Raw genomic sequence first — 17,576 nt, 5'->3', positions numbered from 1 at the left:
ATTTCCTCCCTTAATTCTTATAACACCTAGAGGTAATTATTGGTTCTTCTTTTGTAGATGAGGAAAATAAGGCTTAGAGAGATTAATTTACTTGCCCAAGGTCATACAACTAGTTACAAGGAGAGCCAAGATCAAGATCTCATATCAGCTTGATCCAAAAAACTACATTCTTTGCACTGCTTGTAGAAATTTGACTTTCTTATTAAGAAAGAGAGACTAGACACCTTTGCCTTGAGTCACAGAATGACCCAAAGAACCAAAGATCCAAGGCAGAGGGATCCACTTCATCCCAAGGCTAATTAGCGATCACAATGTCCCTTGCTCATACTTTTTTCTCTGAGGGGATGGTGCTTCCAGGTATTCTCTGAAAGAGATGATACAGGACAAAGAGCACTTGGGCCTGCTGAGAACTGATCTTCATCATCACTTGAGGGGCATTAGAATCATAATGGCCCCATGAAGGTGCCATTACTATAGGCCAACCACTGTGTCAGGTACTGTGTTGGGTGAAGAACGGCCCCCAAAAGATTTACACACACAATCTGGAATCTCTGAATGCTGCCTTATTTGGGAAAAGGGTTTTGTTGATGTGATAAAATCAAGGATCTTGAGATGAGTTATCCTGCATTATCTGGCTGGGCCCTAAATCCAATGACATGTGTTCTTGTAAGAGAAAGGCAGAGAGAGATTTGGGACAGAAGAGGAGAAGGCACACAGAGAGGAGAAGCTCATGTGAAGACAGAGATAGAGATTGGGGTTATGCTGCCACAAGCCAAGGAACACTGGGAGCCACCAAAGCTGGAAAAGGCAAGGAAGGATTCTTCTGTAGAGCCTTCAGGGTGGCCCTACTGAAACTATCTCAAGTTTCTGGTCTCCACAACTGTGTGAGAATAAATTTCAGTTTTTTTAAGCCACCATGTTTGAGGGAATTAGTTACCACAGCCTTAGGAAACTAATATAGATACTTAATATATTAGCACCAAATTATCTCCTTTGATCTGCAAAGCAGGCCTTTTATTCCTATTTTACAATAAGGGCAACGAGGGTCAGCAAAGAATTGCTAGAAGTGCTGGTTCCTGCCTCCCTGGTCACGTTTTCTTCAGAAAGCATTCCCCACCCTCACCCTGGGTCTCTCCCCTGCTGACTGGACATCTGGCCAATCAGGCTTTCTCTGTCTCTGTCTCTCTCTTTCTCTCTCTCCAACCTGAACCCAGATATCGTACTTAGACAGGACTGAACACTTGAACTGAAACAAGTCCCCTTTTAGTCAGCTCCCAAGCAAGACACTTCATCTTTGGAGGGCACTGAGAAGGAAAGAAAACAGTCCGTGGAGAGACCTGGGACAGTGGAGCATACTCAGAGAGAAGCAGATGAGGGACCGTGGGGAGCAAGGAAGCTTAAGGATTAGGACGTTAAGGCTTAAGGACGTTAGCTAAGGATTTCCTACTTCCCAGGAGGGCCAGCTCCACTCTGCCCTTCCTGGCAGAGCCTCTGTTTATGCCTTGAAAAGAATTAGGTAAAGACTCCTTTTCCACCCCTCATGGATTACAGCCAGGATTTCAGTCCCACCGCAGGCTGGGCTCCCCACTGCCCAGGGCACAGACTGCACATCAGACCTGCTTTCTGCCCTTCACTCTCATGAGATCCCCTGTAGCCCCACCATAATTCCCTTTTTAACTTGACCTGGGTTCATTGCATTTCTCTTCCTTGCAACCAGCAATCCCTGACCAGGACGTAAGGACAACTTGTTCAAAGTCCCAGAGCTAATAAACAAAAGAAGTCAAGTGTGAAACCAGGTCTGGCCAATTCAAAAGCCCATCCTCTTAACTGGACAAGACTCATGATTCATGAGAAGGAGTTTGGACTTTTCCTGAAGGTAAAAAGAGATCATCGCAAAGTTTCTTAAACATCAGTCATTTATTGCTTGCCATATGCCAGATGATGTTCTAAATGGTTCACGTGTTTTAAAATTTATAATTATTAAACTAAAAATGAGTATTCACACATCAGCTAAAACTACTCTGTATACCACTAGTAGAGTATAAGCCAAATATTTGTAAGACCTACATATTCATACTGCTTACTTCTCTCCCTCTTTGGAAAAGGAGGATTTCAAAATATCTCAGTGAAAACTACCTAGATTCCCCCCCTAAAATGAAAAACCAAATAAACAAAAATACCAGTCATTCAGAGACTTAATACGCAGTTAGTGAAATCCTTGTCATCAGGTTAAACAGATCAGCTGATAGGTAAGCTTTGCTCTATTTGAGGAAGAGAGAAGTGGCCTGCTATAAATTGGAGCTGTCCTGGAGCTTCTGAAAGGCTCCCAAACTCCTATTTTTGAGACCAGAAGAAATGATGCAAAGCATACTTTGAATCTCAATCAGCTTCTCTAAGACTCCAAAGGGAAAACCACAGAAACTGGAGAGCACGCACTAGCATTGTTCCTTAGGTTTATCAGAATGTCTTTTCCATATGCCTCCAAGCAGACTCTGTTGACCTAGGCCTATCTTTCCAGCCAACAAACAAATGCAAACCAGCATCTCATTTTGATCTGGGCCTTGGCAGACAAGGTTTAATTAGCTGGCCCTGCTCACAAAAGGCTGGGAGAATGCATGCGATACACATCTGAAACCTCACTAATATACATCATTCTTTATTTAAAAAATACATGGCTTGCCCCATCACACCTCTCCTGCCCTCCCTCCCCACCAACAAATAAACAACTAGCATATCCCTTTAGAACAAATTCAGCTGCGGCATCAAAAAGAGGCTTGAAGACTCTCCATTGTGCTCTTTTCATCTGTCAGAATAATCTCTTAGCTAAAGGGGAAGCAAAAAAAAAAAAAAGCCTGCAGGGGCCAACTAAAGACTCCTTTTTAATGGATCAAAATCAAATTTTCCCAAACCAGTGCTGGGCAGGAACTGTTCCAGGTAACGCTAATAGATGTGGCACGAAAGAAAGTGTTCTACAATGAAGTCCGGGAAATAATGCATACCACAGCCCCTTCTTGGAGACTCTCACAGGACACAGCACAATAAAAGCTCCCATTTCCTACAACACCTTCTTCCTAGCACAGCCGACAGAACAGTGATGGGCCAAACACCAGCTTGAGAAACTCTGATGTGAATGTGTCTCCACATATGGGCAGGGACCAGAGGACCACTAGAGACTGTGCAATCCACATGTTCCTCCACACGAGTCATTCCCATGCGTGTGTTCGATGCAATGAAACTGTATCCACGGGGCGTCCACTGGGCGTACGTTTTTGGTTTTTTCCCCATAGCCTCCGTACTTCTCTAGGCCTACCATGTAAGAAACAAGCCAGATTTTATCTTCCCAGTGATTCATAAAAACAATGCTTTTTTCTTTTATTTAAATTCAATTAGCCAGCATCTAGTACAGCATTCGTTTTTGATGTAATGTTCAATGATTCATTAGTTACGTATAACACCCAGTGCTCATCTTACCACGTGCCCTCCTCCATGCTTTCAAGTCACCATCAGAGTATGCTTGCTTTAGGACCACAACGGCCTTTGAACTGGGGCTCCTGCTTCCACTTGCTTCAATCCCAATCCCCTGGGAGACCACTGGCTTGATAGCGATCATTGTGGAACAGATTTGATCATACGGCCACTCTGCACAAAGCCCACCCAGGGCTCCCGACATGGTTTACCAGGCTTTACCTGGCCTAACCCCTATTTACCCTGGTGTCTCCTTCTCTTGATGCTCATTCATGCTCTACTCTCTTACAGGGGTTTTCAGCCTGGAGTCCAAGGATGGGATCCTGTGGAACTGTTGAACTTTGATGGGGAAAACCATCATTTTTATTTTCACTAACTGCTAGCTGAAATTTAGCATTTCCTCTGATTTTGAATGTAGGCAACAAACTACGGTAATATTATCAGTACCTGTGGTTCCATCACTAGTGGAAATTATAAATCTGTTCATATGACGGTTCTCACCACTATCTTAAACTATGGTTTGTACTTCAAACTTACAGTAATTTTATTTTATTTTTTAAAGATTTTATTTATTTATTTATTTGTTAGGAAGAGAGCAAGAGAGCACGAGCAAGGGGAGCAGCAGGCAGAGGGAGTCAAGGAGTCAGATGTGGGACTCAATCCCAGGACCCTGGGATCATGACCCAAGCTGAAGGCAGACACAACTGACAGAGCCACCCAGAGCCCCAAAGTTACAGTAATTTTAGACTCGTTGTTAAATTTTGTCATCTGATGTGTTCATAAAGAAGCCCATATGTTTCTACATCATTAATTTCATTTTTAAGTACTTTGACATCTGTATTCCAATATAATTGGTTTCCTTTATAATCCCGTGCATTTTATTTTAAGAATTCAAAACATTGTTTTGACAAAGGGTTCCTAAGTCTACAGCAGGTTGCCAAAGGGGTCCATGGCTCAGAAAAGATGAACTCCTATCTCAGTTCCTAAACACGTAATTTTCTCTCTCTTCCCCTCCCTCTCCCTCCTTCTCTTTCTCTTTCTCTCTCTCTCTCTCCTTCTCTTTCCCTCCCTCCCCTTCTCTCCTACAGTCTTTCATACAAGATGTTCCTTTTTCTTCAAACACTCTTCTTCCCACCTCACCAAAACACCCTTTGTCTGTCAATTCCTCCTTATCTTTCGGAACCAGCCATCCCTTTCTCTGGGAATTCTTTCACGATATCAAAGTCTGGTCCAGCATTTTCCTATAGGACCCCAAGCATCTGAACACCTCCAACACAGCACCTACAACCGTGAATTATGCTCACTTACTTGTCCATCTCTATGACGACAAGGGCCCAGCCTGTGCTTTTCATCATTCTATTCCCTTAACCTTGCACCGTGCCTGGCACATCGTAGCCATTCTACATTTTTGCCACATCAATGGAAGAGGTGTGGTGCTTTCTTTCCTACAACAAAGTATTTGCACAGCTGTGGCCAAAAGAGCTCCCACCCAACCCAACGAGAACACTGACCTGAATTTCTGGTTTTCCATCAACATATACAGTGCTGTTGTTGACCATTTCCACGATGGCAACTCCAAGATTGCACCGGATCCCAAAGGAAATGCAGAATCCCAGCCCACTCATCATGGCAATGATGTAACGCTTGGGGAGGCCACAGCAGTGACAGTTGCAGAGTGGGGGCCTCTGCCTGGAGGTCTGCACTGGCCTTCCTTCTTCATTCAGCTCAGTGCTGTCTTCTTCCTCATTGGTCCCATCAATTTTTCTATAGTGGAAGAAAAATGGTTAGAGAAGAAAGGCCAGGATTAGAGAAAAAAGGAAATATATGAGGCAAAAAGAAAAGGTGTACGGAAGAAGAAAAAGGGAAACCCAAAGTAGGATGCAGACTGCCTTTTAAAAAGTTATTGTCATGACAATAAATAATAATGGCTAAAATTACTGATATTCTGGATATCGTATTGCACTTTTATAGGCATTAGGTCATTTAAAGCTCACAACTCCATGGCATAGATGGTGTTATCTTGCCATTATGTAGATCAGGAAACTAAGTCATCTGAGGTGGGATGCAAGTCCAAGTCCAAGTCTGTGTCCTCAGCAATATGCTTTACTGAATTTCCTGCTGGAAGAGTATTGACAGACTTCATCCGCATTGCATGACCTAGCTGACTATTGCACTTGACCTTGATTTTAGTATCATCTGGAGCTTGCTAAAAAGATACACAGTAGAAAATCAATCCATTTGCAGATTCTTCCTCTTTATCTAAATCTTGACAAAATATTAGGTAGAGGTAGGGAGGCACATCTTCTATCACAGCACATACCCAGTTGGTTGTATATCCTTTCTTCCTAGGTGGTTCTTCTAAGGAGGTGATCTGATCCTCTGGCACCTTTTAACCAGATGCTAGGATTTTTCATTGACTTCTATAGGTTCAGATTACATATGTCAATTACAGTGAATTTACCCTTTTTAAAAAAAAATAAAAAGGAATTGGACAAATTGAACGCTGTCAAGTAAACATCTCACATATTGTAACCCTTCTGAGGATGTTGCTATGGCCCAGTTAAGGTCCAAGTTTTTGTAAAAATGAGCAAAACTTCTAAGTTTTCATGAATATTGAATTCAGTAATAAATAGCTAATACGATGATTAACAGAATAGATTGAAGCGCAAATAATCTGCCCAATCAATTCGTAGAGAACATGATATTGGTAGCTTCTTAAGACTCAAGCAAAATCAGGTTTAAAGTATATGTATAGAGATTCAATTCAAGTATACTAGATTCAATTCAATCATCAAATATTTATTGAGTGCATGCTGTATGGCAGGCACTGTACCAAGTGTTCGGGAGCAATAAAGAATGTGACATGTTCTCTGCCTCCCTTCAGCTCTTAGCTGGTGAGGAAGAAAGAAAAGGAACCATAATTACTGCATGATTCAGGTTTTGTTGAAATCGAAGTGAAGAGCAATGATAAAACAAGGGAAGGAGATTTCAATATTTAACTGAGCTCAGAGCGGTAGCTTAATAAATGGGTGAGCACACTGAAGTAACCAGAAGAGAACTTCAGCAACTTCTCAACGTACCTAGCTACCCACCTGCACTTATGCTGATGCATTCTACCTTTTCTTTGGTAATTGTCCACACTTCTACCCAAAGCCAACCTCTCTTCAGATCTCACCCCCTCTCATCTACTCAAGGATATTGTTCCAGAAATTCCCACTCCCATAATTCATCAATTATTTTCTCCTCTCTACTGGATCATTCCTGTTGTCTACAAATATGTTCTTATTTCTCCCACATCAAAATTTAAAATAAAACACTTTCTCCTCCAGCTACCCCCATTCTCATCTTCTCTTTTTTTACAAAATTCGGAAGTCACTTTCTTCAATTCCCCACCTCCCATTCTCTCTTGGACCCATTCCAACCGGGTATCCCCCAACCTGTCCATCAAAATTGCTTTTCTTAAGGTCATCAATGCTTTCCATTGACCTTTGGCTCAATCCAATGGTCATCTTAGGTCTTCATGTAATCAGCCTATCAACACTTAACACAACTGATCACTCTTTCTTCCTTTATTTTCTCCCAAGAAACAACACTCATGTGCTCTTCCTCCTAATTCTCTGACCACACTTTCCATTTTGTCTCTTAAGCTAATTCCCTATTCCCTTGACCTGTTAACACTGGGATGCCCAGGACTCAGCTCACAGATCTCTTTTATTTTCTATCTACACTCTGTAGGTGATCTAATCCCATCTATGGGCTTTAGATACAGATTCCAATTTTCATAAATAGACTTATTTGACATCTCCTTCAGCACACAATCAGCATCTCAAACTTAAAATATCCAAACTGAGTTTCCCTAAAAAAATTTAATTTCTGAAATCTTTCCCATCCTAAGTAATGATAATTTTGTTCCTCTGGTTGCTCAGGCAAAAACCTTGAAGTCATCATGGATGCTTTGTTTCTTCTCCACCCTATACCCAAACTAGGAGCCAGTGTGACTTAGTATGAATGTTTACTCTTCCACTTATTTAGCTGTGTGACTTTGGCCTAGTTAACCTCTCTGGGCTTTTGTTTCTTCATCTGTAACCTAGGAATTATAAAAGTAGTTTCTTCTTCGTGAGGTTCTTCTCAGGATTATCATAAGTGGATTATTATAGTTAGACCATTTGGAACAGAACTTAACACACGTTAAAAACTCAATATATACCAGCTACTTTTATTACATTAATCCCCACAATCGCTTAATGAGTCCATTGTGTTAAACTGAGCATTGATGCCATGTATTGTCACTTATATTGATGTTCAAGAACCATTTGGATCACAGGACTATTTATAATTTGTAGCCCTGGTGGTCTACTGTTGCCCTTGTAAACTTCCTAGTACTGGGTGTAGTCTGAGACTCTTCCTACCAAAATCTTTCCCTTTCTCCTATACAGATAACATCACAGTCCCATTATTTTCCCAGCCCCCTCAGCTCTTTCCCCATTTTCCCTCAATAAATCTTTTATGCATCTGTCCCTGTCTGTGTGCATGATGCCATCTGGGACATCCTGAAAGTGTCCAGAAGAAGGACACAACGGTATGGGGGGCAGAGAGAAAGGAAAGAGTAGTTTGATAAAAGGGAAGATAAACCCCAAGGAAGGAGGTACGGGCTCCCCAAGCAGCAGGACCTACAGCCTCCTGACCTTGAGCACTTCCTACAGCACTCCCCAAGTTGGAGATAGGATGTGGGGAGCTGTGAAGAGGAGGCTTGGGCACTGGGTTGCAATTTTCCTTGCCCCAAGTGCTAGTAAAGTCACCAGACTTCAAGCCACCATGCAACCAGGAGCAAACATGGATCAACCACTACAGGGACCCCCTGAGTTGTTTGTGTGTCCCTTGCACAACCTAGTTGTGGCAGGAAGTGCCCACACACATCATCTGAAAGTTCATTTCCATCAGGCTGGGGCTCAGAGTCAGATTTGATTTGTTTTAAGAACAGTAAAGTAGGGACACCTGGGTGGCTCAGTCAGTTATGTGGCTGTCTTCGACTCAGGTCATGATGTCCTGGGATCGAGTCCCAGCTCCTTGCTCAGCAGAGAGCCTGCTTCTCCCTCTGCCTGCTGCTCTCCCTGCTTGTGCTCTCTAACAAATAAATAAAATTTTTAAAAAATAAAATAAAAACAGTAAAATAGTGGAACATTTCTTGTAGAGCCAAGCTCAGAGAGGAAGATTCTCAACCCCCTCCCCCTGTACGATGGGACAAGTCAGGCTTCACTGCCATCAGTCAACCCAGGTTTGATAGCCAGCTCTGCCACTTATTGTCCAGTACCAGCTGTGCGACTCTGGGCAAGGGAAGTTGGCCATTCTGAAACTCACTTTTCCTCATCTGTAAAATGAATGCAATATTTATCTCACAGAGCTGTTGTTGAGATTAAATGAGCCTACACAACAATGAGTAAAACACTACCACCACAAATGAGTGGCAGTTGATTCAGTGTTAGTGCCTACACCATCCCTGATGTGTCCTAGGTCCTGGACACATTCCTCAGCTGGACCATTTATCACATTGAGTTAGTTATTTGCTTCCATCAGCATAGTAGGTGTTGAGTAAATATTTGTTGATCTGAGAATGTGAATGAGTGAGTGAATGCCTCCCCAGGAGACATGACATGTTGAAGGCAGGAACCATTTCTGACTCATCTTTATTCCCAGGGCCCAGCGTACGGCCTGGACATAATTAATCCCTATTCAACTGAATGGAATTGGTGGGTCAATTCCAGACTTCACTCCTGATTTGAAGCACTTACACCTAGAGGTAAAGATCTGTTCACCCCTGCCCAGAAACAAGTTTGTTTGTTTGTTTGTTTGTTTTTCTGAAGAGGGTTGGGGTCATAAGGAGAAAAGGCGACTCCTTTCTTAAGAAGTGGAGGGCTTTAATTATCCAAAAGAGCTGTTCATCATATTAGGTGTTTTGGTGTTTGCCTGCACTTGGCCTATAAGATCAGAGAGCCGTCATTCTTGCCAGCGTAACATCTGTCTTGTTTCTCCAAACGCAGAGAGCTGCAGTCTGTGGGCTGCTGGCCCTTTACACACTAGGAAAGTACAAGCCCATTGTTCACAAACACAATTGTCCAGTAAACATTTCAGCCCCAGGAGTCTAATTGCTGACGATGTGCTCACTAGCCTTTAGGCACTTACAGAACTACTTACTTACTTCGAAGTACCCAGTAATTGTGGAGCAGGTTTGGTTTGGTTTTGTAGGCAATAAGGTCAACATTTGGAGCACAAAGTGAGCAGAACTTACGGATCATTTTGTGGCTTTTTAAAATCCATTCACTTGCTCACTTATGGTAAGTATTTATTATGAGCTGAATTGTGTCCCCACTGTCCCCACCCTACATTCTTACTTTGAAGCCTTAACCCTCAGGACCTCAGAATGTATTGGGACAAAGGGCCTTAAAGAGCAATTAAATGAAATTATATGGCTGGGCCCTAATGCAGTAAGACCAGCGTCCTTATAGGAAGAAATTTGGGCACACAGACATCAGGACTGCATGTCCACAGAGGAAAGACCATGTGAAGACCCAGCGAGTAGGTGACCTTTAGGAGAAAGCAAACTGTCGACACCTTGATGTTGGACTTCGAGTCTCCAGAACTGTGAGAAAATAAATTTCTGCTAAGTTTCCCGGTCTCTGGTACTTTGTGACAGCAACTCAAGCAGACTGATACAGTATTCTAACTGACCTTCCAGAAGAAGGTCATTTACATATATATATATATATAATCATACTCTTCAATAAATAGGTCTCCCTTTAGCTGGTTTTGTTGTTGTTGTTGTTTTAAGAGAGATGCCTGAACTATTATGGCAGATTATAGAAAAAGTAGATGTGCTATATGGATTTACTAAATAAGGCAGAAAACCCATAAGCTAAATATATTCCTTAGGAAGCCTGAGGAATCACACTCCTTTACCAAGGCAGTGAGGAATGGGGCCACCAGCACCACTGAGCCTCTCAGCAGTGGCTGTCCCAGGCAGATCCCATCTGACAGCAGGAGGTGCTATTCCAGAACTGGGCTCCCAGTGGCCGTCAGAAGCTAGAAGTCTGGAGTGGCAGAGGCCAGTGGCAGGACTTCAAGATCAGAGACAAGGGCAGTGAGGTCAGAATGGCATTTGAAGGATCTGCCTCACAGAACTGACAGCCATGAGATTGAACACAGAGCATGGACACAGAGTGTGAGATCGTGGGGTTGCTCATGAACACATACCAGAGAGCTTCCACTTGGAAAGAGGCACTAAACAGCCAGTGGATGGCTGGCTTGGCTGGTGGGTGGTGGCCAGCTTCTGCTCTCAGCCACCCAGGCCTGGAGCAGTGGCACGTGGGGTAGCCGTGGGAGCAGAGACAGAAGGAATGTCTGGGATCCCACTCACCATGACTGATGCAGCTACCACTGCTGTCAGCCACCAAACTAATGCTGAGCCCCTGATACGGGACGGTCCCTGAGGAGACAAACCAGCCTCATGGTGCCAAATTGTTTATATCAGACTCCTTCCATCTTGGAAAGGGTAGCAGTTCATCCTGACCGGGGCTGACATATATTCCACACATAAGCCTGCAAGTCTTGGCTAGCATCACCGCCTGAGGATTTGCAGAATCCTGATTAGCCAACATGGGATCCCACATAACATCACCTAAGACCCAAACACCCAGTTTATGGCAAAGGAGGTACAGCAGGGGGCACATGACAGTGGGATCCACTGGTCCAACCACGAGCCGCACAGTGCAGGAGCTGCGCCTACCAGAGCAAAGGAAGCCTCTTCAAGATGCAGCAGAGGCATTAGCTCAGAGAGGAATCCCCATGAAGATAGGGTGCTGTCCTTCAGGATGCAGTATGTTCCATAAACCAACAGTTATTATAATGGTGTTATGGCCCCAATAGGCTGAATACATTGTCTGAGAAACACAGGGTGGAAGTGGGAGTAGACCACTTACCATCATGCGCAGTAACTCACTTATGGACTATCTCATCTCTTCAACTTTAGGCTCTGTGGGTCTAGGAGTCTTGATGCCCAAGGAAGAATTCTTCCACTTGGGAATACAATGAAAATCCCATTAAATATAGCTACAACTGCTGCCCAGTCATGTTGGGGTCCTCATACCAAGACCAAAAGGCAAGGCCATGGGTCACCATAGTGGCGAGGCTGGTTGGTCCTGAATTGGTCCTGATCCTTAGCAGGGGCAGCCTACAGTCAATGACTCACTGATGCACAGACATGAAAGACTGGCCCCTTTGCTTAAAGGGACAGCTCAGTGCCAGTGATGCCCCAGACCCTCCCACTGTGATCTGGCCCCTGTGCATACCTGAGATCACATCTTTGCTTGGTTTTCTCCTTTCCGATCTTGCTTTACTCCCTGCCTCGCAATTTCCGCCTCTGTAAATCACATCCTAGGCTCTCCAAATCCCTGTCTCAGGGTCTACTTTTAGGGAACCCTAGCTAAGATAGAAGTGGGGTAAAATGAAGCAGGGAAGAGAGATAGGGAGTGGGTGGGGGAGGGGGAGAAGGAGAGCTTTCTCTTTAAATAGGATGGTCAGAAAAGTCCTCCCTGGGAGAATAAGCCATCAGGCAATTAGAGAAAAAACTTTCAGGGTGAAAAACTGGATGCAAAAGCTGGCAAAGGCGTGGGTCTGGGGAGTTCCCATAAGAGTGCAGAGTGTGGCTGGAGTGGGGTGAGGCAGGAAAAGAAGGCCAGAGATGAAGTCAGAGTTCTCAAGTTCCCACAGATCAGGTAGGGCCTTAAAAGCCATTGAAAGGATGCTGGCTTTAATTCTGAGAGAGGTGAGAAACCGTTGGGAGGTTTTGAGCAAGGGAGAGATGTGACCTGACTTTGCTTTACTAGCCTTACCCTGGCAAGTTGGAAGCCAAGTTGCCTGAAGTTGTCCAGGCAGAAAGTAAATGCTGTCACAGCCATTAGAACCCAGGCTCACCTGACCGCAGAGCCCACTCTCACACACTTGCATTTGTCAATGGAGTAGACAGTGCATGCCTGGCACATAAGTTGAACACACAGTCACTGAATGCTGAGGAGGGACAAAACACACAGAGATTGACTCCATCTCTTTAAAGAGAAGATATAAATACAAGGAGACCAGGCACCCCTTCAGTTCCCTTGGGAAATCTTCAATACTACAACTCCCTAAACCTAAATGAGTCATTAAGTTTCAACACAGTTAAGTGGGAAGAGCAAAGACACTTAGGTAGAGAGGTCACATAGTGTAATGACAAAGGTGGGCAGAGAACATCTGGTCTGAAACCCAACTCTGCCACCTACAAGCTGTGTGACCTTGGGTAACTTACTTAACCTCTCTGTGCTTCAGCTTTCTCAACTAAAATGGTCCTTTACTGCAATAGTCCCCACCCCATGGGGTTTAATGGAATTTAATGTGTTTACAGCGCCAGGAACAGATAATGTTTTCCATTAGTATTTTATTATACATAAGCAATTAGAGGACATCCATATTGCATGTAAGTTGAATAAATCTACATGTCAATTTCTAGGTATCAACTCCCAAATTTAATGCCTTTTATGTCATCTGTTCCAATACTGGACTATACATGAACATATTCTTTCTTCCTATACTTCCGAAATATTATTGTACTTTTAGCTGATGAAATTGTTCAGCTGCTTTTTATCCATGACTCTTCTCCAGAAAGGCTAATAATGCCTGACTGTAATCAGCCCCATGTATGCACTTCGAAAGCTTCCCTATGCATCTGCCACTCCCCTGACCATGTGGAATGCTCAGTAATTAAAAAGCATCCCAAGAGGGGTACCTGAGTGGCTCAGCTGGTTAAGCATTCAACTCTTGGTTTCCGCTCAGGTCACGATCTCTGGGTGGTGAGACCGAGTGTTGAGTAGGGCTCTGCGGTCAGCGTGGAGTCTGCTTGAGATTCTCCCTCGCCCTCCCCCTCTGCTCCTCTCTCCGCAATGCATGCGTGTACTCTCTGTCCCTCAAATAAACAAATAAAATCTTTCTTTAAAAAGACACCCCAGGAATTCCAATTAGATGATGATTTCAGTATCAAGTATTACAAGACATCGGTGATTGACACTGCTTGCTTAAGTTCTAACTTCTGAATGTTCCTCTACCTTACAAAACAGAAAACGGTTTTTTTCCGATTTTTTTTCCATTGGATTCTGCCAATTGGTTTTAGGTGAAAAATCAGCAAGGGGAGGGAATGTTCATTGTATACCGGTCTCTGGACAAGGCACCTGATATATAAATATCTTACAGACAAGGTGAACACCAAGTGTGTGTCAGAGTTGGTCTCACTGGAGGAACCGTAATTCTGCAGCTCTGCCCAAAGACTGTCAGAGCTTAGGGTCAACTTGGATTGCTAGTCAATTAGTGCCTTTTTTTTAACCTTCCTCTGCCAATAATTTCCTTCAGGATCATGGAAGGAAGGGGTTCAAGTTTGCCTCTATTTTTTCTCAAGTCATTCTATTATTAAGCCAACAGCGATAACATCTAACATGCATTTAGTGCATTCTGCTTCCCAAGTCCTGTTAGCCATTTTTCTATTGTATTGTGATTCACTTCCAAGGAAACCATTCAGAGTCCTAAACACATAGCTCAGTTTTGGGTTGAGGTCGTACAACTTGGAAATTGTGAATTTTGTTATATTCCTAAGCAAACCAATCTGGCAAACAAAAGAATTTTCAAGTGGATCATCTAATCAAACATTGCAAAAACCAGCTCTTACAGTAAGTCTCTTACCGAAGAAAGTGATTCACTTTCAAAAAAGCAATTCAACTTAATGTTGGAAAGAAAATTCCTAACTGCTTCCTTGTCCAATATTGTATAAACTAAGGCAGAGTTTGATGATTATAATGGTGGCTGTAGTCGACTGTAGTCCAGAGTCACGGTTTTTATTCCTGGCTTTATCAGATTCCTTTGTCATCATAGTTGAATATGCCAATCAAGCCATTATGCCTCCTTTTTCGTTTTTAATCAAATGAACACCACCACAGTAAGACGGATGTTACCTGGGGAGTGCGCAACACAAGGCTAAAACATTCTTAAAAGAAAAGGTCATTATAATCACTTCCTATGTTTGGCTGGTTTATCCTGCTGTCAGCTAGGTTTTTATCTATACATGATAATTCAGTGTGGGTCTAATTGAACCTTTTTGTTTTTAACATTTAAATTAATAAAGGGCTGAACCCAGTTCTCTTACTATGAAAGTTCGTCAAGAGTGATACAGTGGAAATGTCACACTGACAGGAGCCCCTGTGTTATAAAACCCAAGGAATGGAATGAATCTGTGTGCCTAGAAACAGTCCTTTGCATGCTGAAGTTTTTTTTAATTTAAGGGATATCATAAAAAGTTAAAAGGAGATGCCAGATGGCATTTTCACTCATCAGGATTAGAAATAGTCATTCAAACATATAAAAATATTATCAAGAGTATTTTTCACATTTATTTATATCAGAGGGTTTTAAAAAAATCACCTTACCTTGTACATAAGGACTGCTTATAAATTCATCTATAAAACCTAGAAAGGCTATGTCTATAAAAAATCACAAATTACAATGTCACATCAATTCATTCATTTGTGGCAAACTCTCCTAATAATAATGCATTTCACTTTAAAAAAAGATTTATTTTTTGGTTTGGACAAAAACATTCATTTTAATGATGGTACATAGTATTTTCTCACTGTAACCATGTAAGGTTTCTTTTTACTTAAATACTAATTTTTAAACATACTTTCTTCAAACTATTGTGTAACTATTCTCTTCTTTCAAAACCAATCAGCAACCACCTTATATAGTTTATATAACAAGATGAACATATATCTAATTTTCATTTGTAGTGAAAAATTCTTAAAAATTATTTCAAAAGCATAACCATGTAACAGGGTTCCTGATTTTGTCATTATTATTGAATTAACAGGAAATATTATCTCCCTATATCTTTTCTAATTCAATGCCAAACACACAATATGCAACATCACCATCTCCGGCAAGTACTAATACTGCCATATAAGCAGAATGCCTGTCTTGCTATTTTCCTAATTCAATCCTATATTTTTGATACATCTTTTTTTTTTCCTCCAGGCTTAGTGTGTTGGAGCTAGAAGGGGCTCCAGAAGCCATCTAATCTGACCTACCACTCCTTTTTTAAAAGGTGGCTTTTAAAATATGAAGCAAAGCCTTTCAAACATTGGCAATGTGAAACTACCCAGACATAAACCCAAAGTTTGCATTCAAACTTTACCTTTGTAAAATCCCCAACGAATCTCCCACGGCGTTCTTCACTTCTTCCTTTCCAGGTTTCAGAATTTTTTCTTTGAAGGTATCAAATGCTTTAAAAGGCATTTTGAATGGGTGAGGGGGACCTCCAAGCACTAACAGTTAAGTCTCACAAACTGTCATCGTTTTTCATTTCCACCGTGGGGACCACTCTGCTCTCCTCGAGGAGTAGCCTGAAGTCAGTTCTCATGGAGGTAACTACTTAACATCAAAAAGGAGATGAAATCCAGCCCAGCTCTTCCAAGATGAGACACCCCTCCCAAATCCCCCCCCAACAGAGGCCAAGTAATGTCTGGCTGGGAGTTCAGTCCCTTGAAAGCTACAAGCTCAGCAGTGCCTGTGGCACTGTCTCAGGCAGCCACTCTCGGGCTGAGCGCAGCCTCACTCCCTCCCTGAGGCTGCAGCTGGAGAGGCTCAAGTGGGCTCCAGCCCACGAGGTGTCCTGAGACCAGCAACAGCAACTGCAGCCTCTCTCCAGCCCCTCCTGCTGCTTCTGACCGCATCCCCCTCCTGCCTCACTCAGCCCGAAGCTCTCACTGAGTGATCCTTTCCAAGGTGATGCTATAGTAACCAGCACAATACCTGCCCCTCAGCCGCTGGGGCTTATTAATGGGCTGTCAGCCAGAGCAGACACCCAGGGTGAAGTGAATGAAGCATTTGCAAGTCCTCTGCTTCTCTGAGGTCTAGCCTTACAGACAGGCTCTCAGCCACCACATTATGCCTCATGTGCCCCTCGTGGGAGCCATGAAACAGTTTTTCCCCCAGACACTAGTGTGGATGTGGTCCTTGGAGGAACACTTGCACTCCAGGGTGCTAAATGCAAGTACCTAGGAAGAAATTTATTTGCTCCTGATCAACAGAGCAGTATCTCTCAAGGTGTAGTGTGGAGATGTCATCGGGGCCGCCTAACTGGAGGTATCTGAGCTGGTCCTAGTACTCACTTAGACCTCTTCCCTGGTCCTCACTGTCCTCAGGAGAAATCCAACTTCTTTATCATTTATCATGGCTCACAGGCCCTCCATGGGACCCCAGCCTTGTTTCTTGTCACTCTGCTCTTCAGAGCAGCCCTTCACTGAATTCATCAAGCTCCATACGGCCTCTGGGGTTTGCTCAAGCTGTACCCTCTGCCTGGGTAACTCTCCACACCCTTCATCTGGGAAATGTCAGGGGATTCTTAAGTCTCACCAAGACATCTCTTCCTCTAGTACCCCTCATAGACAAGGTGTCCCTCCTCCATGCCCCCCAATCACCTGTGCTCTGCCCCAGTAGGACCTGGAAGATAGTGGGGTAAAACCTAAAGGGTTGTTGGACTGGGGTTAAAACATCACATGTTGCTCCCACGTTTATAGGCAGCAGGTGACACCTCTGTAAACGATGCTGCCATGAAGAAGCAGCTTTTATCTGCAAAGCTCCCGTGCTCCAATCTCCCAGCCTGCATGTGCCTGACAGATGCTGTGCTGTAGGCTCTCAAATTCCCCAAAAGTCATGTCCACAGGACTGGTCACTGCCATTTGCAAGCTGCAGTCCCATTCTTCAAGATTTGACTTAAGTTACCTAAATCAGAGCTGGATCCTTGGTAGATTAATAATAATAATAATATAATTAATATAATAATAAATATTATTATGGCGAATATTTTATCGAGCTCTCTCTATAGTATAAATTCTGTTAAGCAGACTTCATGTATGATCACAATCTTCCCAACACTGCTTTGTGATTAGTAACTGATTTTTCCCGATTTCACTAACAGGCAACTAAGGCAAAGAGGTTAGACTCACCAGGTTTCAGATCCAAACAGCCTGGATCCAGCTATT

General features: G+C 43.1%; 1 protein-coding gene across 1 annotated transcript in view; it reads right to left on the bottom strand.

Annotated features, from left to right (window-relative positions):
- SLC17A8 (solute carrier family 17 member 8) overlaps positions 1–17,296 on the bottom strand; it is a 43,589-nt gene extending 26,293 nt beyond the window's left edge. The window contains exons 1-2 of the mRNA XM_008705721.2: positions 15,728–17,296; positions 4,977–5,229 (exon numbers count right to left, since the gene is read on the bottom strand). Of these exons, the coding sequence (XP_008703943.1) occupies positions 4,977–5,229; positions 15,728–15,828 (354 nt within the window). The 5' untranslated portion in view covers positions 15,829–17,296. The remainder of the gene's footprint in view (positions 1–4,976; positions 5,230–15,727) is intronic.
- Positions 17,297–17,576: the final 280 nt, after the last annotated feature.

This window comes from Ursus maritimus, unplaced genomic scaffold, assembly GCF_017311325.1.
Source record: "Ursus maritimus isolate PB19 unplaced genomic scaffold, ASM1731132v1 scaffold_21, whole genome shotgun sequence".
In the NCBI taxonomy this organism is placed as follows: domain Eukaryota; kingdom Metazoa; phylum Chordata; class Mammalia; order Carnivora; family Ursidae; genus Ursus; species Ursus maritimus.
Note: the sequence above shows the minus strand (reverse complement) of the source record. Positions and strands in the feature narration are given on the sequence as shown.